The sequence below is a fragment of the Embiotoca jacksoni genome, unplaced genomic scaffold, assembly GCF_022577435.1.
Source record: "Embiotoca jacksoni isolate LCO1_2020_lvr unplaced genomic scaffold, fEmbJac1.0.p SCAF_10, whole genome shotgun sequence".
In the NCBI taxonomy this organism is placed as follows: domain Eukaryota; kingdom Metazoa; phylum Chordata; class Actinopteri; family Embiotocidae; genus Embiotoca; species Embiotoca jacksoni.
This window is the reverse complement of record NW_027185230.1, coordinates 19,469,352-19,496,711: the sequence shown is the minus strand read 5'-3', so window position 1 is coordinate 19,496,711 and position 27,360 is coordinate 19,469,352. Positions and strand designations below refer to the sequence as shown.

The 27,360-nt window shown below is 44.5% G+C and overlaps 2 protein-coding genes across 2 annotated transcripts in view; one reads left to right on the top strand and one right to left on the bottom strand.

The window, feature by feature from the left end:
• The window catches only part of abl1 (c-abl oncogene 1, non-receptor tyrosine kinase), a 28,850-nt gene extending 26,084 nt beyond the window's left edge, over positions 1 to 2,766 (top strand). Inside the window, 1 exon segment of the mRNA XM_069172247.1 lies at positions 1 to 2,766. Within this exon segment, the coding sequence (XP_069028348.1) occupies positions 1 to 1,227 (1,227 nt within the window). The 3' untranslated portion in view covers positions 1,228 to 2,766.
• A 109-nt stretch (positions 2,767 to 2,875) lies between these two features.
• Positions 2,876 to 11,745, bottom strand: rab14l (RAB14, member RAS oncogene family, like). The gene is given in 11 exon segments (XM_069172278.1): positions 2,876 to 5,088; positions 5,091 to 5,206; positions 5,292 to 5,322; positions 5,435 to 5,522; positions 5,903 to 5,969; positions 6,123 to 6,300; position 6,662; positions 7,197 to 7,222; positions 7,225 to 7,248; positions 8,650 to 8,708; positions 11,637 to 11,745. Coding segments are annotated over 10 exon segments (642 nt in total). The 5' UTR covers positions 8,702 to 8,708; positions 11,637 to 11,745; the 3' UTR covers positions 2,876 to 5,029.
• Between the last annotated feature and the right edge of the window lie 15,615 nt (positions 11,746 to 27,360).

Here is a 27,360-nt window from a genome sequence, read left to right as displayed (position 1 = left end):
CCCCCGAGCGAGGAGGACTCCATCTCCAACTCCAAGCGGTTCCTCTGGTCATCCAGCGTGCCCGGCGGGTCCGACGGCACCGAATGGAAATCTGTCACTCTGCCGCGGGATTTGGGCCAGCGGCACTTTGACTCGGGCACCTTCGGGGGCAAACCAGCTCTGCCTCGGAAGAGGACCAGCGAGCAGAAAGGGGAGAATGCCCCTCGAATGGGCACCCTGACCCCCCCGCCACGTCTGCACACATCGTCAGAGGTTTCCTCTTCCTTCTTGGGCAAAGACACTGATCCCAGTCCCGGTTCCAGTCCCCAGGCGCTGACCCCGAAGGTGGTCAAGAGACCCGGTGTGCCCGGGCTGGAGAACTCCAAGACCAGCGCCCTCCACGCTGAGCTCCTGAAGCCCAACGTGTTCCCGGCTCTGGGGGCCGCCGGAGACGAGTGCAGGGCCCGCAGACACAAGCACACTGTAGAGTCCTCGTCTGTCAGGGAGAGAGGGAAGATACAGAAACCCAAGCCAGCGCCACCTCCTCCACCCACCAACGCCAAAACGGGAAAGATCGCCCGCAGCCCCACTCAAGAGCTGCCCTCCCCCTCGGACATCAAAGCCAAGTGCCTTTCTCCCATCTCAGACCCCCACCACACGGCCGCTGGCAGCGACCAAGCCCGCTCTCCCCACAGCGAGGGCCCCAAGAAGCTGCCCTTGGGCTCCACCTGCAAACCTCAACCGTTAAAGACCTCCACCTCCTCCACGTCAGTGACCACCTCCTCCTCCAGCCAGAGCCTCGGAGGACTTCCCTCCACCCTGTCCTCCCCGGGCGATCTCAACTCGCCTACCGCGTTCACCCCTCTGGTGAGAACCCGATGCTCCCTCCGCAAGATCGCCCCCCGCCAGGCCTCCGAGCGAACCCCGAACTCCACCGTGACGCGCGAGATGGTGCTGGAGGGCGCCGAGCTGCTCCGCGCCGCCATCTGCCGCAACTCGGAGCAAACGGGCAGCCACAGCGCCGTGCTGGAGGCCGGCAAGAACCTGTCCAAGTACTGCATGAGCTACGTCGACTCCATCCAGCAGATGAGGAACAAGTTCGCCTTCCGCGAGGCCATCAACAAGCTGGAAAGCAGCTTGCGCGAGCTGCAGATCTGCCCGACGGCCACCGGGGGCTCCAGCGCGCAGCAGGACTTCAGCAAGCTGCTGTCCTCCGTCAAGGAGATCAGCGACATCGTTCAGAGGTAGCGCCGTAGAAACCTTAAAGTACCCGGCCTGTATGTTACACCTCCCTTTCTTCTGAGCGTGTGCGTGAACTTTGACCCGTGCTGAGCTCCTGCTGCAGAGCTGAGGGTGAAGCAGCGGCGTTGGTTCCCACTCCGGTTCGCTCGCAGACACTTCAGCCTGCGGATGAATCAAAGATCTTCATGCAGACAGTCTGCAACCATGAAAAGCCTTAACGATGAGTGAACACTGTCATTTGGCCTCAACGTGAGGCTCGGGGCCAATTCTTCATCAACATGACTTTTCGCCAATCATTTTTGAAATGATCATGTCTTACGTATTTGTGCTTGTTTTTTTTCCCCCTTTTATCACTGACACTCGTATGTTTCCTTCACTGTTACTGGGTTTGATTTTTCACTGATGCTGACGACAATGAGCAAAAAACAAAATACTAAACCTCATCTAGTTCTCGGTCGCCTTCCAACACACATTGTAAGAATTGGGGAGTTTCTGGAATCACGCGGTGTTTCATAAAACGGACGTCCCGACATCCTCCACTTCTTCAGATCGTGTCATCAGTGACCGGTTGCGTGCCGAGTGATGAAATCGTGTCGGCGTTTGTTTTTGTACGGATGCTTTCTGCAGTATTTGCAACCACGTGCCATAAAGAGTAAGAATGGGAGCGAGCAGAATAAATAGTGCCTTCAACACTATCGGCTCTTTTGACACTTTACAGGTGCAGATGAGCGGTTTTGGCTGAATTGTGATAAGTGGTTAAGAGTAGCTGTGTTCTGTTTATTGGATTTAAATGTTTGCCATACCAAAAACCAAAAACTTGTCTCCAGTCTGTGCTGGAGAGGGACCAGGGTGCACGATCTGCAACTCCGTGGATCGAACTGTTGTTTAATGTCCTGAGACTGGACCGTTTTTTTTTTTCATATATACAAGTTTGATTCAACTTTCTTTACATACCAGTCACAAAAGCCATCAGTAGCAGCTCGGCCTTGTGCTATCTGATCTGTTCAGAGGGGTGACGGACCGAACCGGTGTTTCTGTGTCTGAGAAGCACGTGGTCTAAATGTTGTTTGAGGACTTTCCACCCCAGCTAGAAAAAAAAAAAAGGTATCCTGGGGGAAACACTGGACTGAAATGTTTATGGAGCTTTCACTTGCTGCCTCACTGACCTGAGTGAGAAGGTGACCCATTACAGACTGAAAGAACCCCAGAAGTTCCACTGGAACTCCAGACGTTCCTTCTTCATCTGCATCTCTTGGACATTTTCAGTGTTTGTAGTCGTCTCGTCCCGTCTGACTGCGATGCCTAAAGGACAGAAGTCAACCGCTAGCTGCCTTGACTTCAACATGGTACTGTCAGTGTTGGCTTTTCTTTTTGTTTTTATATTCCTCTCCTGTACAACCATACCACTACTCTTCTTTTTGTGTCCAAGTCTCCTCACCAGTTTTGTAGACAAACTTTGCTTTCATTTGTACATGTTCTTTATTTCTCCCTCGGTGCAATTTTTTGTTGCAATAAAATACAGAGCAGTTGTGCTACTTGAAATAATTAGTGAGTCTGGGACTTCTTAAACATGTATTTTGGTGTTCACAGTTGAAGAAATGGACCTTTTCTCCATTTCAATCCCCGTCAGCAGATTAAAAAAAGCAGACACGGCAACAGGTTATGTATAATTTATTTTTTCTGTCTAGAGTATTTTGTCATTAAAATCAAAATGTCAACATTTTAAAATCATATACACGCAAGAACGCATTTAAATGTTAGCACAGCTCCTTAAAAATTTATACATATGTACGTCGTTTTTGGTTTTTTTTGTACTTGTGGACAGACAAAAGCAGGAAGTGGTCACTCGGACTGCAAAGAGGCGGGACACAGGAAAAAGGAAGAACCTGCCCACCCACTTCCCACAATAACAAACCAATCCCCACTCCCCAAAAAGTTAAGACAGCGATACAGGCCTCTCCCACAGAGGCGTGATGACGAGAGGGGGAGGGGGGGAGGAGGGGAGAGAAATCAAGAGTATCAACATAAAAAGTCTCCACTGTGTACAGAAATGAGGAATCCAGGTTTGCAGACATAAATACTAGTTTGCACATCATCTCGATCCACTTCCTCTCCCCTCCACCGGTTCAGTAGTGTGCAGACACAGGGGGGGAGGGGGTTAGGGGGGTCTAGGTGTCTGTCCTTTTACATTTATTAATAGAAACTATGTTACAGAATTTCCCAAGCATGAATTACAGGCAACCCACGAGCACACCGACTGTACAGATCCTGGCAGAGCCACCAAATAAATTTCTAAATCCAAAGTACAGTAGCGAGGTCATCACCAGTAGTTAAGAAGCAATATGTACAGCTGTCCAATCAGGGAGTCACTATGGTACAGAAGAATCGTACTTGAAGAAAAAAAACAAAACATTAGACTACTTCCTCCCGTTTCGGGGGGCCATGCTGCTCGGTGTCACATTACGGGAGGAACAACTGCCTGAAACAAGGAATCAGTTCTTCAGTGCAGCTTCATGTGGGATTCAGGAGTGAAAGACAAGTTTGGTTTTTTACAGCCAAACAGTCCAGATGCGGGTTTTAAGACCGTGATGCTGCTGCTGCTGCTGCATGTGATGCTGCTGCTGCTGCATGTGATGCTGCTGCTGCTGCATGTGATGCTGCTGCTGCTGCACGACCGTCGGACGTATTTCGACCACGTGAACCACAGCTTGTTTTATTTGCCAGTAAAATGCAAGAATTATTCTAAAAAGAATTGATTTATTTGAATCAGGGTGAATCCAACAGCAATGTGAAGAGCAAGTGCAGCAAAACAATGATTAAAGAGTAAATCACGTGAATTATAATAAGGCAACAAACAATGACAAAGAAAAATGCTGGTAGAGACAGAATCTGTTGATATGAGGTGGGGGGAGGTGGGGGGAGGGGGGTGGGGGAGAGCTGGTGCAAAGAAACTCATTTAAATGAATCTTTTCAACGAAAACGGAAAAGACGTGTTTGTTGTTGTTCAAGTGTCATTTTTAACTTAAGATTCGACTTCTTAACAGACGAGCTGGAAAACATCCAAATCCTCCTTCTGACGTCTCAGCAGACGAACCGGAGTCCCGGCTGGCTAAACGCGTTTTGTCCTCTCTCTCTCTCCCGAGAGCAAAACAAAAAGAACCGAGTTGGAAGCCCGAGCGGGTCGGACCATCTCGGCTGCAGAGCTTCTCCCCGTGCGGCCGCATGATACTTTAACTCCGTCGGCTCTCGGACCGACGAAGAACGAGCGAGACGTCGCGCTCGGTAAAATGCTGCCAACGGTAAACCGAGCGGGAGGCGGAGAGGACGATAATTTAGATCTACGGAGCTGATCGGTGGATGAATGTTTACATTTCATATATCGAGCTATAAAACCAAACATAAAAAAACAGTCAGTTTATCATTATCGTATGAACGTTACATCTATCTAAAGTGTCAGTGACCAGTGTGATGCCTGGTGGCATCTACCATACTATGATGGAGGGGGGGAGGGGCGGGTGGTGGTGGTGGTGTGTGTGTGGGGGGGAGGGGGGGGGGTAGACTGAACAGTGCGAGAGGATCAGAGGGAAGCGAAACAGGAGAGATATGGGACGACAACACTGACAGAGTTTAAAGAGGAGGAGGAGGAGGAGGAGGAGGAGGAGATGTGTCCAGCCTGGCCCAAGTCGATGTCAGTGAGGGGGTGAACGATGGGGGAGGGGGGGTGAACGATGGGGGAGGGGGGCTGGACGGACAGACAGACAGACAGACTGGGGGGGGGGGGGGGGGGGGGGGTCTTTTTGCTTGGTCATTAGCAGCCGCAGCCTTCCCTCTGCGGTTGTGGTTCGCTGGTTAGCCGGCCGCCCTGCGAGCCGACGGCTTGTGCTGGACGCCTGACTCGGCGGCGTTCAGGTCCAGGCTGCCATCTTGGATATTCTGGTAGATCTTCTTCGCCGCTTCCAGGAAGGCGTCCTCGACGTTTTCACCTCTGAAGAAGGCGAGCAGAAAAGCGAAGGTGAGGAAGGAGAGTTACGGGACGCATCGCCGAAACACTCCACGTTGTGCAGACTTACGTTTTTGCGCTGGCCTCCAGGAACAACAGACCTGAGACACACAAACTATTTCATGAGTAAAAACATCAGCGTCACAACAACAAACAACAAACAACTTCCTCCTTCCTGACTTCCCATCATGCACCGCTGCGTGCCCGGCTCACCGTTCTCCTCGGCGAACTGTTTGGCCTCCTCGTACGTGACGTCCCTCTGAGCCTCCAGGTCGGCTTTGTTTCCTATGAGAATGATCACCTGGCGACGGGAAGAGGAAGAGTGAGACGAAGAGTGAGACGAAGAGTGAGACGATTCCCCGGACGGCGAGACGTTCGCTCTCCGAGACGCCACGAGACAAAAAGCCGGAGGCGGCGCAGGAAGAGACTCCCTGAGGAGCAGCTGTGATGTAATTAGACCTGTAATGATGTAATGAGCTTCTTCTCTCCGAACGGATCCGCCGGAGGAAACGTTTCAAACATTCATCTGCAGCTGCTGCTTTTTATGAGGAACCGATATTTAGGATCGTCAATCGATAGAAAACGAGCAACGAAAACAGAAAAGAAAAGAAAACGGCTCGTTTTCATCAACGTGTGAACGAGAAGCAGAAAACAACAACAACAACAACAACAACAACTCACAGTGTTGGGGTTGGTGAGGTTTCTGGCGTCAGTCAGCCAGCTGCTGAGGTGGTTGTACGTGCTTCTCCTGTTCGACGTCAACAGAGGGACAGAGGTTACCATGACGACAAGCAAAGACACAACACGCTGAGGAGGAATCGGTAAAGAACGTGACGAAGGACGATCGTCTCTACGCAGCAGCTCAGCGGAGGATGTTTTAGATCTCAGGTGAAACGTGTACCTGGTGATGTCATAGACCATGAGGGCCCCCGCGGCCCCCCGGTAGTACGAGCGGGTGACGGCCCTGAAGCGCTCTTGTCCGGCCGTGTCCCAAATCTGCAGCTTGATCTTCTGCCCGCTCACCTCGATTATCCTCGTACCAAACTCTACACCAATCGTATGAGGGCAGTCTGCCATGACTGGGGGGGGGGGGGGGAGGAGAGGAAGAGGAGAGGAGAGGAGAGGAGAGGAGAGGAGAGGAGAGGAGAGGAGAGAGAGGAAGAGGAAGAGGAGAGGGAGAGGAGAGGAGAGGAGAGGAGATGAGAGGAAGAGGAGAGGGAGAGGAAGAGGAGAGGAGAGGAGAGGAAGAGGAGAGGAGAGGAGAGGAGAGGAGAGGAGAGGAGAGGAGAGGAAGAGGAGAGGGAGAGGAAGAGGAGAGGAGAGGAGAGGAAGAGGAAGAGGAAGAGGAGAGGAGAGGAGAGGAGAGGAGAGGAGAGGAAGAGGAGAGGAAGAGGAGGTTACAATATTAATGTAGTCATTACATTTGTGATCATGTGACACACTGGAGTCGTACAATCGTCTAAATAGGAAAGTTTAAAAAAACTCAAATGTCTTCACAACTGATATTAAATCAAATTAAATACCTTTTTCTCTCTCTCTGTGTGTGTGTGTGTGTGTGTGTGTGTGTGTGTGTGTGTGTGTGTGTGTGTGTGTGTGTGACAGCATCTGGCTTGTTAATAGTGGCACTAAACAAACCGGAGCTGAATGGTAACAGGAGGCTGCAGCTGGTTCATAGAAGAGACTCACTGTGGAGCTCGCTCGCTCTCTCTCTCTCTCTCTCTCTCTCTCTCTCTCGTTCTCTCTCGCTCACTCTCTCTCTCGTTCTCTCTCGTTCTCTCTCGCTCACTCTCTCTCTCGTTCTCTCTCTCTCTCTCTCGTTCTCTCTCTCTCTCTCTCTCTCTCTCTCGTTCTCTCTCTCTCTCTCTCTCCACTGCCATATAAAGAACTGTGAAGTGATTTGATCGCCCCAGTTAAAGGTGGCAGACTCAAGCACACATGAATAAAAATAAAAGAGTGAGAATCTGGCAGCACTTACATTTCTTTCTGTGAACTGATGAAGCAACATGACTTCCCCACCCCCATGTCCCCTGTGGACAGAGACAAGGGTCAAGCAAGGAAACAACAAGAACTATTCTATATTCAGTCTCGCCTCCATGCAGCATCAAGCATCCTGGAGGACACGCAGATAATAAATAAAACAGTTCAGATATGGACTTATTGGGGGGGGGGGGGGGGGGGAGAGAGAGAGAGAGAGAGAGAGAGAGAGAGAGAGAGAGAGAGAGAGAGAGAGATAGGGAGGGGGGAGGGAGAGAGGGAGGGGGGGAGAGAGAGATAGGGAGGGAGGAGAGAGAGAGATAGGGAGGGAGAGAGAGAGAGATAGGGAGAGAGAGAGGGGGGGGGGGAGAGAGAGAGGGAGGGGGAGAGAGAGAGAGAGAGATAGGGAGGGAGAGAGAGAGATGAGAGAGAGAGAGAGAGAGAGGGAGGGAGAGAGAGAGAGAGAGAGAGAGAGAGATAGGGAGGGAGAGAGAGAGAGATAGGGAGAGAGAGAGAGGGAGGGGGAGAGAGAGAGAGAGAGAGAGATAGGGAGAGAGAGAGATAGGGAGGGGGAGAGAGAGAGAGAGGGAGGGGGAGAGAGAGAGAGAGAGAGAGAGAGATAGGGAGAGAGAGAGATAGGGAGGGGGAGAGAGAGAGATAGGGAGGGAGAGAGAGAGAGAGAGAGAGAGGGAGGGGGAGAGAGAGAGATAGGGAGGGAGAGAGAGAGAGAGAGAGAGGGAGATAGATGGGCGTCCTGTAGATTTAGTTTCATTTATTTTGTTCCTGTTTGTTTGCTCGTCTGTGACTCGTGAGACGTTCATGAGCAGCTCAACAAAATCAGAAATACAGCTATCAACAAACAATCATCCCAGAGGCTTGAATGGTGGACCAGTGAGTGTGTGTTTGTTCAGTGTGTGTGTGTGTGAGTGAGATCAGTGTGTGTGTGTGTGTGTGTGTGTGTGTGTGTGAGTGAGATCAGTGTGTGTGTGTGTGTGTGTGTGTGTGTGTGTGTGAGTGAGATCAGTGTGTGTGTGTGTGTGTGTTCAGTGTGTGTTCAGTGTGTGTGTGTGTGTTCAGTGTGTGTGTTGTGTGTTCAGTGTGTGTGTGTGTGTGTGTGTGTGTGTGTGTGTGTGTTCAGTGTGTGTGTGTGTGTGTGTTCAGTGTGTGTGTGTGTGTGTGTTCAGTGTGTGTGTTCAGTGTGTGTGGTGTGTGTTCAGTGTGTGTGTGTGTGTGTGTGTTCAGTGTGTGTGTGTGTGTGTGTTCAGTGTGTGTGTGTTCAGTGTGTGTGTGTGTGTGTGTTCAGTGTGTGTGTGTGTGTGTGTGTGTGTTCAGTGTGTGTGTGTGTGTGTGTGTGTGTGTGTGTGTGTGTGATGTGTGTGTGTGTGTGTGTGTGTGTGTGTGTGTGTGTGTGTGTGTTCAGTGTGTGTGTGTGTGTGTCTCCCACCCTGACTTACCGATAATGATGTATTTGAAGATGTAGGAGTAGTTGTACGGTGCGGTCGCCATTTTGGCTCTGAAACAGAAAAGACGGATCCGGTTAGTTTTTTAAACAAGTTGCTCTTTTCTTTCTGAATCGTTTCAGGAATCTGTAAGAAGTGAAATAAATCCAGATTCTCCCTGATCAAAGCTGCTTTACTGGATTTCTCTCCACATGAATAAAACGTTCAAAATGTGCTGAATAAGAAAATAAAAAAGAACGACACAATGAACCAACAGGTTTCATCCACCGGTCTGAAGGAAGCATCAGACGACGAACAGGAAACTGTTGGAAACTTTCTGAAGCTGTCGTGTTAAATATCGACTTCACGCCGCTAACGTTCAAACAGAACAAAAAGGAAAAGGATGAACTCAAACTGGTTTATTTGATGATAAACGAAACGCCTTCAGACGTCAACACGGTGAAACGACGGCACCAGAAACACGCCGTCGGGTCAAGTGAAGAATTCAGACTTCAGAAGCAGATTCTCATCAGACGGATGTTTCTGATAAACTCAGTTTGTCTTTAATCTTTTCTTGGTTTTAATCTGAGAAATCACTTCATCAGAGACGAGAAGCAGCGTTACGCTCAAATTACTACATCTGCAGTTCAGGGAGTGTGTTGGGACTGGACCAGGACCAGGACCGGACCAGGTTAATGTGACCAGGACCAGATCAATGTGACCAGGACCAGATCAATGGTACCAGGACCAGATCAACGGTACCAGGACCAGATCAATGGTACCAGGACCAGATTAATTGGACCAGGACCAGATTAATTGGACCAGGACCAGATCAACGGTACCAGGACCAGATTAATTGGACCAGGACCAGATCAATGGCACCAGGACCAGACTATTTGGACCAGGACCAGATTAATTGGACCAGGACCAGATCAACGGTACCAGGACCAGATTAATTGGACCAGGACCAGATCAATGGCACCAGGACCAGACTATTTGGACCAGGACCAGATCAATGTATAATGCTGACATGTGATGAGAGAAACGACAGAAACGGAGCAAGAAAATAAAACAGAAATAAAAGCTTTGAAAGAGGAACGGGGAAAAATAAGGAAACTGATCTGAGTGGTAGACGAGACAGCAGCAGAAGTGAGAGTGAATATACAGAGAAATGTGTCACATTTACTATTAATAATAATAATAATAAACAGTGTCAGGATCCTCTAATATTGGAACATAATCCGTTTGTTTCTGAAGTAAAATGTGTACAAGAGCTTCTGACTGCAGATTCAATCCGTGACTGTTTTTACCAAGAAAAAGTCTGTGACATCACAACCCCAGCAGACCTGCGTTCTGATTTTCCGGAGAACGCTGCGATATTTTCATTTCTCGGATCACTGGACGCCGTAACTCCGTCACAATCCACCGACGTGAGTAAAAGGAAGTCCATGAAATTGCAATGAGGACGTCCCGCATGCTGATCTGATCCCGTATGTTCCCAGAACGTAACACTTCATGGCCCTTTTCTCTCGGCTGCCTCGCGTCACGTGACCGTCACATGACCCTCACGTGACCTCTCCATCCCCTGTGTGATGGCAAGTTAAAGTATTAACACCATTTTTTTTTTATTATTTTATAGCTTTTTGTGCTCTGGACGTGGAAACAAACCCGGAGAGCGTCCATGAAGGAGAGTCGGGATCATGTGACCAGACTGCAGCCTCAGCACTTCTGAGTCTTCTCCAAGGAAACGGTAACCACGGCGTTTCCTCCTCAGACCTTCGACTGGTGGGGGACTAAAATAGATTTATATCTATATATTTATATCTATATATTTATATATATGGGCTATCAGGAAATCATGACACACATGACCGTGACGTTCAGGCCCACAGATCACGTGACTCCTTTCAAGCTCTAAAAACATCATTTAGAGAATATTTCTATAATTTACATTATTTCTATGAGAACAACAACAACTACACATGAAATGAAAGCTGTTTTAAAAGGACTGAACCACCACCAGGTCCAGATGGAGCCTGTTAACAGCGTTTCACGAAGATACAAATCAGACTAAAGGTTTTTAAACCTGAAACTGTGAATTAAACACGTTGTTTGCAGCCCGAGAAGCGAACGAGCTGCTGGCGGGAGGAGTTACACGTCAGATCACCAGATAACCGGCAGATAACCGGTGAAACACCGGCTCCGTGAAGGGTTAGAGGCGGCAGCAGACTCCGACATCAACCGATGTTTACTCTGCAACTCCACCACGGCGGCTAGCTTCGGGCTAGCTTCGGGCTAGCCGGTGAGATGACAGCGTTGTCGGCTTTGATTCGTTGTTTTGTACTTCGTTGTGAAACTAAAACAGAAGCATCCCTGGAGCAGGAAGAAGGACCTGAACCCGCCCCGGCCCGCCGGCCCGCCGGCCCGCCGGCCAGCTGCTGATTACAATCACGGCCCGAAACGAGCTGTTCGGACGGCTAAGTTAGCGTTAGCTCGTTAGCGTTAGCTCGTTAGCTCCCATCGACGAGCTGGAGCTTCACAACAAACCCCGGAAATCACGGCACGTGAAGGCGGAACACCAAACGAGCGAGCCGGTGATATTAACCGGTAATAACTCGAATAACTCGGTTCGTAAACACACTCGGCCTCGGTTCACCCCAGCTAACCGCAGCTAGCTTCAGCGGGCTAGTCTGTCAGCTAACGGATGACACGTAGCTAAATGATCTCGTTAAGCCGATTACGTCATTTGTCGTTTATGACAGTAAATATTTATATAAACAGTTTGACAGGCAGCACGTGACACTCCCGGAGCCGAAACGAAAACACCAAACTAATCCTTCATCTGGCGTCCAGCTTCGTTAGCTTCGTTAGCTTCGTTAGCTTCCCACTTAGCCGACTCCTGGTAAACAGCTGTTTTCTCCTTTTAAATCTGACTGCGTTTTATTAGCCGGAGTGCTCGTGATGTTCCCCGGGAGTCCCCCCCCCCGGCGTCCCGTCCTTACCGGAGGTTCGGTGTGTTTCGAGCTGTCGCGGCTCCGAGGAGGTTCGTGTTCAGCTGCTCTGACTCCGGACTGATCTGCCTCTCCAAGATGGCCGCTCTCCGTACAGGGTTTCCTGCGCTCCGTTCAAAGGGCTTCTGGGACAAAGAGCTCGTATGCGGCGAGCTGCGGTTCGTGTCTGGTGTGACAGCAGGACTCCACCTGCACAGGTGGAGGTGACGAACATCCCGCATTCAGAAGGAAAAGTAAATATGATCAGCTGTGCAAAACAACGGAGGTCAAACTCCAGATATTTCTCTTTTACTTCGTGCTGCTTTACATTTAAACTCCATCTAGTTAGACCTCCGTCAGTTAGACCTCCGACTGCTTTTAGGAAATCTCAGTGGAAACCAAACATCCATGTTGATTTTGAATGTTTCTTTGATCATCTGAAGGATTCAATTTGAGAAACTTATGGCAGCTCACTTCATAATTTAGACCCTAAATGAACGAGGCCACAAAAAAAACAACTCTTAGATTGGCAGAAAAATAACATGAATGTAAAGCCTAAAAACAGGATTGTTTTTCTGAGCTCATGAAAAGTTGACTTTTGAGACATGTGGTTCTTCCAGGACAGTGACGCTTGTTTATCTCATACTATGATGCATTGCTGTAGATTTAAGGAAAGTAACAGTTAAATAAACTCGACATTAAACATTTTAAAATAAAGTAAAATGCAACATTAATGCAGCAGAAATATGAATCCAAATATGTAAAATAAAAAAAGGGAAACACTGACAGAGCACGTTACTGTACAACGAGGAGCCTACTTTTACTTTACATTTTTGCTGATAATACTTCCATACATTTGTTAGGACTTTTACTTGTAGTGGAGTATTTTTTTACAGTATAAACTTAGTACTTTTACATAAGTAAAGGATCTGAATACTTCCTCCACTCCTGAATATTATCAGCAACATGTAGACGTACCTAAAGCATCAAAAGTAAAAGTGCACACGAAGTGGAAAATGCTCCTTGTTAGTGTTGTAGGATTATATATGATGTTTTTAGATTCACATTACTGCTGAATTGATGTCCATTTTACTGCTGTAATTATTTACGGTTGTGTTCATTTGAACTATAAATACTGCTGGTTAGTTTAGTCTATAGTTATGCATCATATTCCATAAGATCATCATATCTGTGTGTTTTTTCTGTTCTGTAAGAACCACCGATCAACAGGCTCAGAAAATCAGTCCTGTTTTTTTCAGCTTTGTGACAATGCAGCTAATCCAACAGGGTTATTCAACAGTTTTTTTCATAGCTTAAGAAGAAGGTGAATTTCCACAGCACAAAGGAACATTATTCTGTTTCTTAATTTTTTTTAAAAAAGCACCAAATGTGAGGATCCTGGTTTTCACTGGACAGAAAGGGTGTGAAAATACTTGACTGATGTCGGCTACTTGAGGCCTACTGAGGCTGAATTCCACCAATTATTACCAATGAAGTTTATGAAATCATCACTTACGTGACATCATGAGACTGAGTGTTCAGGGATTTGATCAGCTTCACCTGCTTGACCTGGTTCTGTGAGATTTAGCCTTACCACACCGGCTTGTCCATTGTTTGGCCTAAATATTAGTTTGCTTTGCAACCACTACTCTGAGGTCCTTATTCAAAGAAAATAGTTATTAATTCAACAAATGAATGGTTTAGAACAAATTGCATTCCCCTAATACAATTTTTTTTTTAAATACATTAAAACCACACATCCACAAAACATTAAAATATAATTGGTTTACACGAATACTAAAAATAATTTTTGTGAGTTTGCATGGCAAAGGGGACTTTCGATTTTTTTTTTATTTTTTTTTTTAATGTATTTATTGCACACGTCTTGGGTTGGTTGGTTTCACGCTTCATTGTGGGAAGTCTTTTAATATATTAATTGGAAAAAAAAAAGTCTTAGATTCAGAGAGACCAATCAGCAGAAGGAAAGCAGGATAATGAGGTGTTGTTTTTAAATTTGGAGCTGGACAACTTCCACTGATGAAAATGTCCTGCTTTTCTGTGACTGCAATGTTTACCTATTTTATTTCATTTTTTTTTACATGGCAGCAAAACATATAGGTCAGTCTTTTTACATGCTACTATACGATGAAAATGTCTATGATAATGTAAGTGTATAAGTGACTGCTGATGAATATTGACTTCCATTATTTGTGGTCATGCTACATCAGCCCATTATAAATCTGTATTATTATTAATAATGTAAAAATGCTTTTTCAATCACCTGGTCTGTTGTTTAACCTGAAATCATCTGAATCATTGTAATGAATCGACTGTCACAGTATAACAAAACATAAAACAGGGTTCAAATCAATTTTCTTTTGAAAAATATGAAACATTTTAATACAATAATTCACAACATTACATGCTTTCACTGAACAATATTTCTTACAATCATACGTAGAAGAACTTCATGCAGTGTGCTTTCCCAACCTGGAAAACTGCACAACAAACTAAAAATAAATATCTGTTACTTTGCAAAATAAATACCCTGTGACTTTAAAAGAACATATCACATAAAATCTGATCCTGAAACAGGAAGTGAACTCCTCAGGCAACAGATGTATTCCCGTACAGGTGAACCTAAGCCTTAATAAAACTTCTTGGGTGTCTTTAAATGACATTATGACTCTAACAAAGGTGATCCTGTCATGGCAACGGATGTCCCATAATACTCCCTACTTCAAGCTACATTTGAGTAAGTGGATATGCACAATAAACTCACTGATGACTGCAAGCTGCTTCATCTTTTTTTTATTTTTTTTTTATCAAACTTATTCACAGCGTTGCTTTTCCATTTGTTCTGCCTGCAAGTCCGAGCTAAACGTGACAAAATCTATTTCAAGGTGTTTTACCCGTAAGACCAGCGTGAGGAGAAACTCTCATTCAGCCCTAAACATGAGCAGCTGTGAGAAGAGTCCACTGATGTCATGTTTCTCCAGAGATCCACATCACAACCACATCCTCAGCAGCAGGAGGCACAGCAGCGCACACATGTAGTGGAGTGTACCCGCGTGCCAGAAGGGGGCGCTGTTACACAGGTCTGAGTCACAGCAGTGGATTCGCACCCCTGGCAGCTCTTGTTGCTGGCAGTGTCTGGATGTAGCACAACCACTGGTCAGGACGATGCCCAGGGCCGCTGGAGCGACAGAAGAGGGAGACAGTCACTCAGTCACACAAGAGTGATGAGCTGGTGTTTGGCTCAGCAGGAAAAAAAAAAAAAGCACAAGTAAGCAGCAAATACTGCAGGAAGACGTTTGGAGATCTTAAAGACACACTCCACAGGATATTTCACTGCTGAGAAACCAGCCCTTTGAAACATCTGACATACATTCAGTGAAAACATTATCATACCAGTCAGTCTATAGTGTATAGCTTTGATCGTATCTCTATATCTACCTTTTCTAAAAAGGTCATTTTAACAGTAAAGCATGTCAGACTGCTGTCAGGGCTGCATTCCCATTCAAGATATTTAAACAAAAGAATTTTAATGGAAAATCTCTCAAATCTTCTGCAAACAGACACTTAGGAATTCAGAATAAAATTCTCCCTTTAAGTTTTGTTGGTTTCGGTCACAGACTTTGAATTTTGCTCACTAAGCCTCTTTATTGTGTCACAAAAAGTTTGAGTTGCGCATCGTTCATCTTCGGCTGCAGTCACAAACGTTTGCTTGCAAGTTGAATTGAACTTAATGGCCAGGATCCAAAGTGATGGATGATATATTAGTGGGTTGGACTTGAATCGACAGCACACACACACACACACACACACACACACACACACACACACACACACTGTAAACACTCGACATGAGTGGAGTATGTGTTGAGCTACAAGGAGGTCATTGACATATTAATCTCTTTTTTAAATGCCTCTAAGTGCAGTCTGGTGTCGTTTTCACTTTATGATAGTGACATCATTAAATAATGAATAACAGGAACTATTACAAAGTCTTTCTCTATTTTACAGATAACGGCTGTCATCTTGACATGAAGGTCCTCTGTGAAGTAAGTTGTACACACGGTCAGAGACATGTCTGTCTTATCTAAATGAAACCCCATTAGACTAGTTTTTTAGAGCTAGTTTGCTTCGTCTTTAAGAAGAGACGGGTTTTCAATGAGTGAATGAATGAATGAGGCGGAAACACTTCCAGAGTTGTAATCTTGTCAGTTTAAATTGCCTTGTTTGCACAAAACCAGTTTCATACTCAACCAAAGATACTTGATTTGCAATCAAAACTTTTGGTGATGCAATAAAGAGGCAAACCTTGTAAACAAAATCTGACTGAAACCAGCAAAACTACTTACAGATTCTATTTTGGTTTGCAAGTATGAGAAATATGTTCTAAAAACAGTTTTTAATGCTTGCGTTGAAAAGACACTAAAATAACTTCCTACTAACTTCATACTGCTTTTAATTGGAACCCATTTCAATCATCTGGCCGTCAGGGACCTGGTTTATTAAGCAGCTTGTGATCTTGTGATTTGTTTCAGCTCTATAAAAACCAATTAGTGAATTAACTGATTTAATTTTGATAGTTATTTCAAACAGCAATGCTCAGTGAGGTTGAAATGAATGGCAGTCCTCCGTACCACCGCTGTTCTACATGTTTCCAGTTAATAACCTGATCATCTTCCGGATGAACACCTGTAAACATTTGTTATTTCTGATCCTCTAAAAGACAAATGACAAGCTGGCATCCGGACACAGAGCTGGTTTCATCCAAATCCAAACTGAATTCAGAGTGATGGTGTCTTCTGGAAGAGAGCCACATGTCCAACATGAAAAGATCAGCCAAGCCTCATTAGTCTCTTTTTAAAATGATCTGAATATTCCATTAACCTGCTTCAACTCCATTTTCTATTCTGTATTGCTTGAAAAGTCCCATTTAGAGCAAATTAATGAAACACTCACCTCTTTTGTTCATTTCAAAGTTCGTATTAAGAAGTGTTACACTGGCTGCTGTTAGCTGGGTTTACAGTTTCAACACTGTCTGAATTTTGTTGACATCTGTGGTGCTTTTTGAGTATTAAAATATGATTCTCATCTTAATATCTCACAGTAACAATATTCAATATTTTTCCTTGACAAAAGTCTTTATAAGTTGGAGGCAGATGAAGAATCAGAGGACATTGTTCAGAAGAGAAGGAGACCTATAGTTTAAGGACAGATCTATTTTATTAACAACAGAAACGTTAGCAGCATGTTTGATTTGGGTTTGACGCAGGTCACCTGCAGATTAATGGGCCGACTGGCCGCAGATTACTACCGAGACACTGCTTCAAGATTTTGACAAAGTGGTTGTCACACTGCGTCTGACAGGCTGCTGTCAGTTCGTGTCTGAGGTTGCTGTTTCTTCTGTGTAAATGGAAGAAGGTGCCTCATCAGCCCTTTTGGCTCGAGCTCATTCTCAAGACGTCAGGCAGTGAAACAGCTGGATGGTCCACGCTTCCGTGGATAAACTCATCTGACCATCACACTCCTGTCGTGGATGTCCACAGCCTCCATTTGACTTAACATCAAACAATGAATGAAAAATGACTTGTAATTTACTCAGCAAAGCACACCAAAGCAGAGTTATGTAACTCTCCTCTGTGCAGGGAGGAATAGAATATTCACATCAGCGGACAAAGAACATTAACATGAAAGTACGATTAAAAATGATTATGCCAATGTCTAGTGGCACGCCAGAGTGAATTCATCATGATTAAATAATCTGCTACCCCATAAATATTCTCCAAAATAAGTATCATACTGTTCACAAGCGCATTATCTCACCGAGTTAGAGGATAAAGAGAAGGCAGGATAACCATCAAATACCCTTGATGACAGGTTTACTCACTGCTCTCCGTCTTGATGCAGAAGCGGTGTTTGAAGCCCTTGTGCGAGTGGGTGCAGGTGATGACCTCTGGGTTGGAGCAGCCCACGTCCACGTACCTCTGACCCTGGATGATGTTGCAGCCATAGCACTGCAGCCCCTGGACTGGGAGGGAAACACAGAAGGAGTGTTTGGGTGGCAGCTTCCCTGCTGCACAGCACACACAGACTGCAGGATTACTGTTAAGTTGGTATGTTTAAAACAACGGGAGGAGATGCATCAAGTCTCAGCCTGTTCTACACACACACACATACTGTACTTGATAATGCACCGCAGGCAGGACGTCCAGAGGAGACGTGGAGTGACCACCGGGCGCTGCACACGCCACTTTTAAATATTAATAACATTTCAAGATTTTCTCTTGTACATAATAGGAGGAAAGATTTGAATTGATTAGCCTCATTTGACAAATTAATTCTCCACCCAGCAACAGACGCCTTCAATGCAAAACAGGACATTTTGAAATAAGAGTCTGTGGATTAAACAGAAACATACATGAAGGGTGGGTGAGATGAGGTTGTACGCCAACTATCAGTGTGTGTCAACCATTTGTGCATCATGACTCAGTTTTAATTATTGACCGCTGGGCCGCGTTGTTAATGCTCATGTTTACAACCTTACAACCTGCAAAATCCAATTACTTTATACTCTTCTCCCCAAATTTGTCATCATTCCTCTCATGGTTCCTTCCACGCATCAAACTTTACCTTGTTTGAACTGGTGCATTTGAATACTTGGCATCACATCATTTTCTGTTAATTATAGTTAGTGTGTACTGTGTGGGCTTGAATACCGCCTATCAAAATAAAACTGCCATTTTAGTCTCTTTCAAAATGAAATGCTGCTGCTGGAAGATGTCGAGTATAAAACGTCCCACATTTACTGGTGAATGTTGTCGCTCCATGGTTCCAAATCCACATGAGAAGCATCTGCTCCGACTCTGGTTGTACTTTTAATGATCTTGATGAGGGCTGGAGAAATAAACTCAAGGTGCTGCATCATTGTCCTTCTTCCTGAAGCTATGTAAACACAGCAAATTAGCTCATTTCAAAGCAACCTTCACTTAATAACTACAAATTATAACCCTGAAACCTTCCCTTCCCTTCCCTTCCCTTCCCTTCCCTTCCCTTCCCTTCCCTTCCCTTCCCTTCCCTTCCCTTCCCTTCCCTTCCCTTCCCTTCCCTTCCCTTCCCTTCCCTTCCCTTCCCTTCCCTTCCTAAAGGTGACTCACCCTCAGTAGTATCACACCCCATCCCAAGCTGTCTGCCTGCCAGCTGTAGTTTGTGATCTCTACCACTCAATAAACTCAAAGTGGTGGAAGCTGCAGCACAAAGAAGGCCTTGGTAAGGACTGAAGGAACATGCAACTATGGTTCGTGCTGTTTACTTTACCCTTTTCAAGCTAAAAATGAAAGAGTCGGTAAACATAATCAGTTGCCAAAATAGGTTTGGTTCCAGTGCAGCTAAAAGAGGAGCTGGCACCGACTGAATAACAGGACAATGGAATCGAAATCATATCTTTACAAAACTAACATGCTCCAAAGATTCTTTTATCCTGACTTTCTCTCTTCTGCCATGCAACTGTCTCACATCTCAAATGTCTAAGTCTTTAAAGAAAGTAAGGCTAAGCCAAACCAGAACAAATCCACCGGAGCTTAAAGGGATTGTCCACGAATTCAGACCCCTGACACACCTGAACCTGACCTCCAAAAGCCTGCACACACAAGATGAAGGATCAGCTTTGGCTGAAACCAATCCTCCCTCTTTATCTGTTCATCCCCGTGGACTCAGTGTGAGGGCAAAGAGTGGACGCCAGCCTCTCGCCAGCCTCTCGCCAGCCTCTCGCCGCCTCTGCTCTGTTAAATAGCCCACCAAAAGCTCTGATGGAGCTTTCAGGAGCAAACTAATCCCGGGCAAATGCTCTTACAAAAATCACTTTAGAAATCTGCTGGAATCAATGTAAAGCCTCGCAGGGACACAGAGCACATGCCAGTCTGCAGGGGATGTGTCATATTCCTCCATCGGTGATACACCATGCAGTGAAAGCTCTTATAAATACTGCAGTATTTCATTACAGTGGTTGTGGAAAGAAAAAAGAAACAGTGGAATAATCATTTACATCTGGCAAACAACCTGATTTAACAATTCAGTGATTCTAGCGCTCATGCAACATTGAAAAGCTGCCTGGTTTGAGCATTTGTCAACATAATGAGCCTATATTAGAACGACATTCAGCTCCCAGTGCACTTTATCATGACTATACACCAGGTCTTCTCCCAGTATGCATTGCAAATGTTGTGACCTAAATCTAGTTTCATTAATTAGTTTCCAGCACATGCAATCACTAAATTTATTTGTCATCATATCAAAACCGAGCTGGTTATCGTCATCGTATTATTACATGCGTCATATGTCTTTTTATGATGAACATTTTTAAGAAGAAAAGTAAAGCAGAACACAAATTTCACTTTTAATCATCATTGTAAGAACACTTGAATTCAATTAAGCAGACATTGTTGCGTTATTGATTTTTTTCTTTCCAATTAGCACTGAAATAAAAGCGTCCTCAAAATTAGCTTTTAATGCACCGACGAGTGCAAGATGATTGCTGCATTCAATAATTATACAATACATTATAGGCAATAACTACTTTTCTAACGTGTTTGTAAAATTAATGTAATTTTCTAATTTTGTCAGGTGATTATGTAGCATGAAAAACCTTAAATAATATGTGTAATTTTTCAAAAAGAGCACTTAGCAAACTGTATTGTTTTTAAATTACAGATGCTGCATTATGTTTATATAGACATGCTTGGATTATGCTGCTCACATGACTGTCATGTGTCATCCATGTCATGATATTGGAGTAATACAATAATTGTTTAACTGAAATAATGTTAATTTTGAAACCTAATAGTGTTAATTACTGGAATTATGTATGTATATTTGCAGTTAATTGTTACCTTATGTTCTGACATTTCCATATCGATGAACAACATATCATGAATGTTCTGAGGAGCTTACCACACTGTGATTGGAGGAGGGATCAGAGGTTATGTGAGTCACACAAAAACACTGAGATTCGACTGAAGCAAAGCGACGTCTCAGCACACATCATCCCATTTTCTTTTTGTTTGGCACCCACTGACACAAAGGTTACAGCTGAGCGGGTCAATCGTTATTGCTCTACAGGGAAATTTGGTTTGCCTCCTCTGAATTGTACCGTTTGTTTGCAGACACAGATTTGATCTCTCAGGTCAATTAGAAGCAGAACAGAAGCGTATTTACTGGAATCAGCTTCAAACTTGCTCGTTCATCATGTCGATGTGATCTGTTCTGTGTTTGGTCCTGAACATCCACCAGCTTCTTTTCTGTACTTCTGTGTCACTTTAATATTCTGCAGACGTTTAAAGTTCATGTTTATGGTACTTTTACTGTATTTACTCTGTGCAGTGTATTCATTATGACCGTACAGTACGTTATTGATTTCTTTGCCTGCTGTTGTAAATATTGCATCTGGGATATCATTAGTGCTTAGTATACACACACACACACACACACACACACACACACACACACACACACACACACACACACACACATACATAAACACTCTCTCTCTCTCTCTCTCTCTCTCTCTCTCTCTATGCACTACAAAATGCATACCATACATTTCAACACCAAATCACATCCCACTCACCTCGTGCCAAGCAGAGCGTCCAAACCAAGATAAATCCAAACCCATACACCAGCCAGGTATGTAAAGTCATGGATGCAGCACAGTGGTGTCGGTCAGTGGTCTGTGCTGGAAGAGAGGCAGGCAGAGATTTCCTCTGCTCTCATCTAATAGTCCACCAAAACAGACAGAGAGAGAAACGGAGCAGAGATCCCACTTTTCCAAACCCTGAGCAGCACTGACTGCCTCTCTCTCCACCCCTGCCTCAGCGAAGCTCGCTCAGTGTGAGAGTGAACTGCCAGTAAGAGTCCAGGCAGAGAGAGAGCGAGCCAACCATCCAGGCAGTCAGTCTGCTGAGCAGCCAGTCAGGCAAAGAGGCGAGGGGGAGGAAGATGATTGAGTGAAGGAACTAACTAAATGAATGTCTTCCTCAGCGGTCTCCTCACATCCTCACGTTTCATCACCAAAAAAAAAATCCTCTCCTTCCTCATGTCACCTCATGTAGACTAAGAAAATAGAAAAGAGAAGACCACCTTCCTCCCATCACAGAGAGGAAAACAAACAGTTGAGTGTGGTCCTTTTTCTATTTTGGGACTAACACATTAATCAGGATTAATCCCTGATTGATAATCCATTGCTTCTAATAATAGCCCTATCACAGTGTGTTAAAAGCCCAGGCGCTAAATGGGATGGCCCACCAGGACTCCAGGTTGGGGAGTATCTTGGAGAGGGAGCAGGGCCGAAGGACTCACAAGCACACGCACACACTTTTCCACCAGGGCAGGTTATCTGTGCTTGGTGTATCACTGCACTCACACACTGGGGAGAAAATTCTATCTAATCAAGAATTAAAGACTAAATCCTTTCTTAGAGACTGTAATACCAGAGGATAAGGCAGGCTTTGTGATAAGCCCTCATTCCCTCCCCACCCAACGCAACATATGGTCTGGCCTGATAGATGCCTGCCAATGATTGCTATCATTCATATTAAGACATATTTACAGGGATAAGTGCAGACTTTTCCACGTATGTTTTAATAACTGTGGAATGCAAAACTTCATTAGAGCTCATTTACAAAACAAACAATGACTAATCATATCCTGCAGTTCAGCTCTCCGTCATGTTTCAGCGCACTCACACCTCCACACAGATGTGCCTCCTGTTATTTGTAAGTGTGTGCAGCTGTGTGCGAGTTGTCTCTCCTCTTTGCGCTTTTATTCATGACTCATTGTTTGTGTGAGCGAGTGTGAATGGAAAACAGAGCGAGAGAAAAGAAATGCCAGCAGTGTGTAGAATCTGTGAGAAGCATATGGTAGGTAGAAAGGGTCGTGTGGTCAGTGGTTGTGTGCAGAAGGAGGAAAGGGGGGCGGGAGGGGGAGGTGGGGGGGGGTGCTTAGGTTTATAAAATATTTCTGTTTGTGTGTGCAAAATGTGACCGTAAAAGAAGTGCATGCATGCAATTTTCCAAAATGTTCAACAATATTCAGCTAATTCCAAAACATGCTTGTTCTGAAACACACACGTGCTCATCTCAGCAGTCCAAGATTTGGGTTTGTCGTGGACAGAGATGATGAACCGGTAATGATGTGAGAGCAAAAAAAAAAAAGAAAAGAAGAGCAGCCTTTGTAAAAGTCCTGGTGCTGATGAGCACAAGCAAAATTCTGTCCCAACCTTTTTCCTCTTCCGATGTTACAGCCCTTATTCATTTATATTCTGCTGAGATGCTTGAGCCTTTGAGTGATGAAGCCATGAAAAGAGGGAGTGAGCGAAGCATGCACTCGGCGGGGGAAGAGGAGGTCCAGCAGTACCACAATGATGAAAGTGAGTCTTCCCCGAGCTGCTCCTGACTTATCTTATGGCACACAATAGCCGCATTAAATACCCTTAAAGTCCCCCGTGGTGGCTAGTTTAGAGTGACAGTGACAAGAATGGGTAAGACTGCATGGCTTTAAATACTTGATGAAATTGCAATTAAGACACCAGAAGAGGAACTGAGCCCGAGGCGGTGCAAGCAACGACCAAAAAGAAACAACAAGGATGTGAGGAGGAAATACATGAAAAGTTAATTCTGCACTGTAGGCTTTAAATCTGGGCATCTGTCATCGCACATAACCCTCCCCCTTCAAATTGGAGAAAAGATGAAACTGAAAATGGCCATTAAGTCCTAACTGCAGCCCAGTGGGTTCTCTGCAGTGGTAATGAGCAGTAATCCAGTAGTGTTTGACCACATTGCTCCACAACATGGGGGGATATTCTGGTGCAGCAAAATTAAAACAAAATTCAAGAAGCTGCATGAAGACCAGTGAGGTTTGACACCCTTTCAGAAACTCTGATGCCCATCAATGTCTTAAACAAATCCTCAGGGGTCTCTTCCGCTCCCCTTCAGGGACAGTTTTTGTGTATTTTGTCACATGTCCTGTGATCATCGCCTTAATGCTGGCACTAGCTGTGAGATTAACTGCGGGAGCCTAGAAGGGAAAGTGCCTTTTAGCACCCAGAATATCAAGTAATTGAAAGTTTGACCGAATGTATGTGCCTCTGCAGTTTTACACTAAGGGGAGTGCAAAGCCGGATTCTCCTTATACAGCAAAGGAGACGTCTGAGCAAAAGGCTTAGGTTCAGTTGTGGAAATGTAAGCACTTCTGAATTTTGCTTTGTGACCCTTTAAACTACATCCCTAAATATTCACATTTTTGCTTATTTAACTACAAGAATCCCACTTGAGTCCCTGCATTTGTATTTTCTTGCTTTTCATGAAATAATCATTTGTGCATATGATGTGTTTGATTATCATTTTAGTTTTCTTTGATGTTATTGATCCTTTTTTGCAATGTGGATTCCAGATTGTTTTTGTTTTTTTTTGTATATCATTATCATTTAATCAAACATCATGAAATTAGTCTTGCTGACATCTCTTTTTCTGAATTGCAGTCCAGTCCGTGCCCTGCCGAGACCTCCCGTTTACTGACCTAATAAGCTATAAAGTCTGTCATGCTGGGCGAGCGGAGGGTTCAGAGAAACTAGCGGGTTAACATAATTATAAGTCTTCTCAAGCATGTAAGCGCTGCTCCTCTCAGCGTCTTATCAGCCCGTGGCATCTAGTGCGGCACGGCCCAATCAGTGGCCAGATATTTTGTGCATGGCTGCTCTGCCTCTGCGAGGGGTAAAGCCCAGGGGCCCTCTCACCATCTGCTGCTGTCACTGAGGGTGGCACTATCTCATTCACAGTGCAACGCCCGCCCAGTGAGTTCAGGACCAGGTCCTCTTCAACAGCCCTGAGACCTATTTTCCTCAGCAGGTTACTGGCAGCAGCAGGATGCACACTGGTTGTTGGTCCACAGGCACATTGTGCAGAAAATAGAAATAATTAGGTGAATGTTTCAGGATGTGTTTCTCATAGTTTTATATTTCCCACATTATTGGGATGGAAGTCGTCTCAGTGTTGAAATGTTTCACATGCAGCAAAAAACAATTAAAATTATCACAGGTTCAGTGTTCACACCAACTGTCGCATTTCACAACTGGGATATCATAGTTACATGAAATGCAACTCCAAAGCTGATATTTCCTTCCATATAGCCATGTAAAACTTTTTGAAGCGCTGTTATCAGATCTCTGAGATTAATTTGCCCGTTGGATGTACGGAGCTGGCACGGAAAATCAAACCAGCATCTGAAGGCTTGCTGGAGGGACTCGCCTGTCTGATATGCTACAGTACATCAGTTGCAATACTAATTGGATGTTTGGACTATTTTTAAAAGGTCTACTGAACCCACGGCCAGCTTTTTGAAGAGAGCAGATGATGAATAATTGAATCGACACAGATAGGATGGAAGAATATTTAACTGCTACCCCCATTTAAAAGCTTAGTTTTACAAACCATCAGCTTAATAATCTCTTAATTTAAACATTCCCCTCAATCTGCAAGGCTTAGAGGCAGCAGCTGCTACTCACACACACACACACACACACACACACACACACACACACACACACACGTCTTTATAAACAAATCCAACCTGAGACGTGTTGACGTGTTTCCCTAATGACTCTCATTCAGTGTCTATTACTCACTGCTCGATGCAACAGTCCATTTGTGTACTAAAACCATATTATTATAAGTGACACCATTTACACTCCAGGGGGTTTAAAGGTCAGATATTCCACCCTGAGGATGCAGCTCACAGCCTACAACGAGTCCACATCAATCAAAAATAATGTGTGCAGTTTACATTTCACTTCATGAAATCAATGACAGGACTGTTATTCAGCCACATTCCCAAAAGGGAAGTCACAACATGCCGCTCTATTTCCTCTTGTATGCATCCTATGATGAACCTGCACATCCATACAGAACATTAAAAGCCCTGCCTCATGAAGGATGAGCGACATGGGAAAAGACACATCATGTGCAGATGAAGCAATGATTCAGGAGGGCTTGACATCGTGGGGAGAGTTAAGACACTGCCAGGAGCTTTGGAGGCCGACCTGAGTGAAGCCAACACCCGCTTTATTCGGATGCCAAGCTGAAACCACCACAGACTTCCCTTCGATGCCAGCCTCATATCTTAATCCCCTCAGGCTTTATCACTTAAATCACCCGTAAGGACAGGAGCTGATCCTGTAGGTGACTTAGTGCACCTTCATGCCTGCGAGTAAAAACCTCAGTGCTCTCAGCCTCCTGAGCAGATTTGGTTCCAGGCCACTGCAGCTGGGCTGTGAGGGAATGTGAATGGAATTAGCTGCAGGCTGTTGCCATGGTGTTGACTTATTTACTGTACATCAGCCCACTGACTTCAAACAGCGCTGCACACGTTTTGGCTGCCATATTAATGTCAGTGTTATCATCCAAAGGACACATTTCCACTGGGTGATTTAAAAAATTAAACTCATGCTGGTTATGAACGAGTGAAATTTATGAGCAAATGCAAAAATGTGCTTTCAGCCGAAGGCAAACTGACCAATAGGAAAGTGCCAACAGTTTTCTTTCTTATTTTACACATTTTTGCATGTCGTTTTTTTCGTCATTACACTTAAATACTTGCAGATCAAAATGAAAAGATGTAAAAATAGAAATAGAAACACGTGGTTGAGATATTTTCCTCTGGTCTTTCTTTCTGTTTTGGGCAGCTGTTTTCTTGAGCAGCAGCTGGCCTTGTATTTTAATGAAAGCACATTATGACATTTAAGTTTTGCCCAAGATTATTGGACACTTCAAAGACCAAATTTGGACCAAATTACTCATCCAAAACCGTTTCAGTTTAAATCAAAGGGAGAACACAGACAAGAAACTCATATTTGATCTCATATTTGATCCCCTTACAGATTCATCCAGTTGTGTAAGATTCATTTTAATTCAAGGCTGTCGAGCGAGTATTTTCCATGTAATCTCTGGCGAGGCAAGATTGATGAATGGTGGAAGAGCTCTGTTTTGTCATGTTATCAGCAACAACAGGGAAAGGAATGATAAAACGTGACACTTGTAAAATGTATGACATTTTGGGAGAAAATCCTAAAATTACAAAGTACATAATATATGCTGAAACGTAGAGATTCGGTCTCCAAGCTTAAGTTTGTGCAGTAGACATAAATCTTTTTTTTTTTTTTAGAAATCTTGCAGCATAATTCTGGATTCATTAGTGGAAGTGTGACAGTTGGTGCTTGCGTAGGCCTTAACTCAAAAATGTCCTCAGCCTTCAATTCAGAACGATGATTGTTTTCCTGAGTTTTGAATTATCATCATAATATCGGCATGTTTGGCCAATGCTCTTATTTTCTACTCCTCACATACATTCCCAAAGAATATTTCACCTCTTCGTGGGTTTCCAGAAGCTGATGTCCGACACTGGGTAATAAAAACTGATTTTTTTGGTTGTTTTTTTTTACTTTCTCCTCAGACACATAACTGAGATTGTATCTGCAAAAATGTGCAACCCACTGATCTTAATATGAGCAGTGCACTGGAGCAGAAAGGCATGAGAACTATCAGCTGTGGTTCTTAAAAAAAACACTTTACCATCTCATCACATCGGGTACTATATAGACATAGAAATGACTGTGAATAAATGTATCCTAAATAAAGACATAAAAAAAATCTGAAGAAATAAATTGCATGTTCAGGTTATT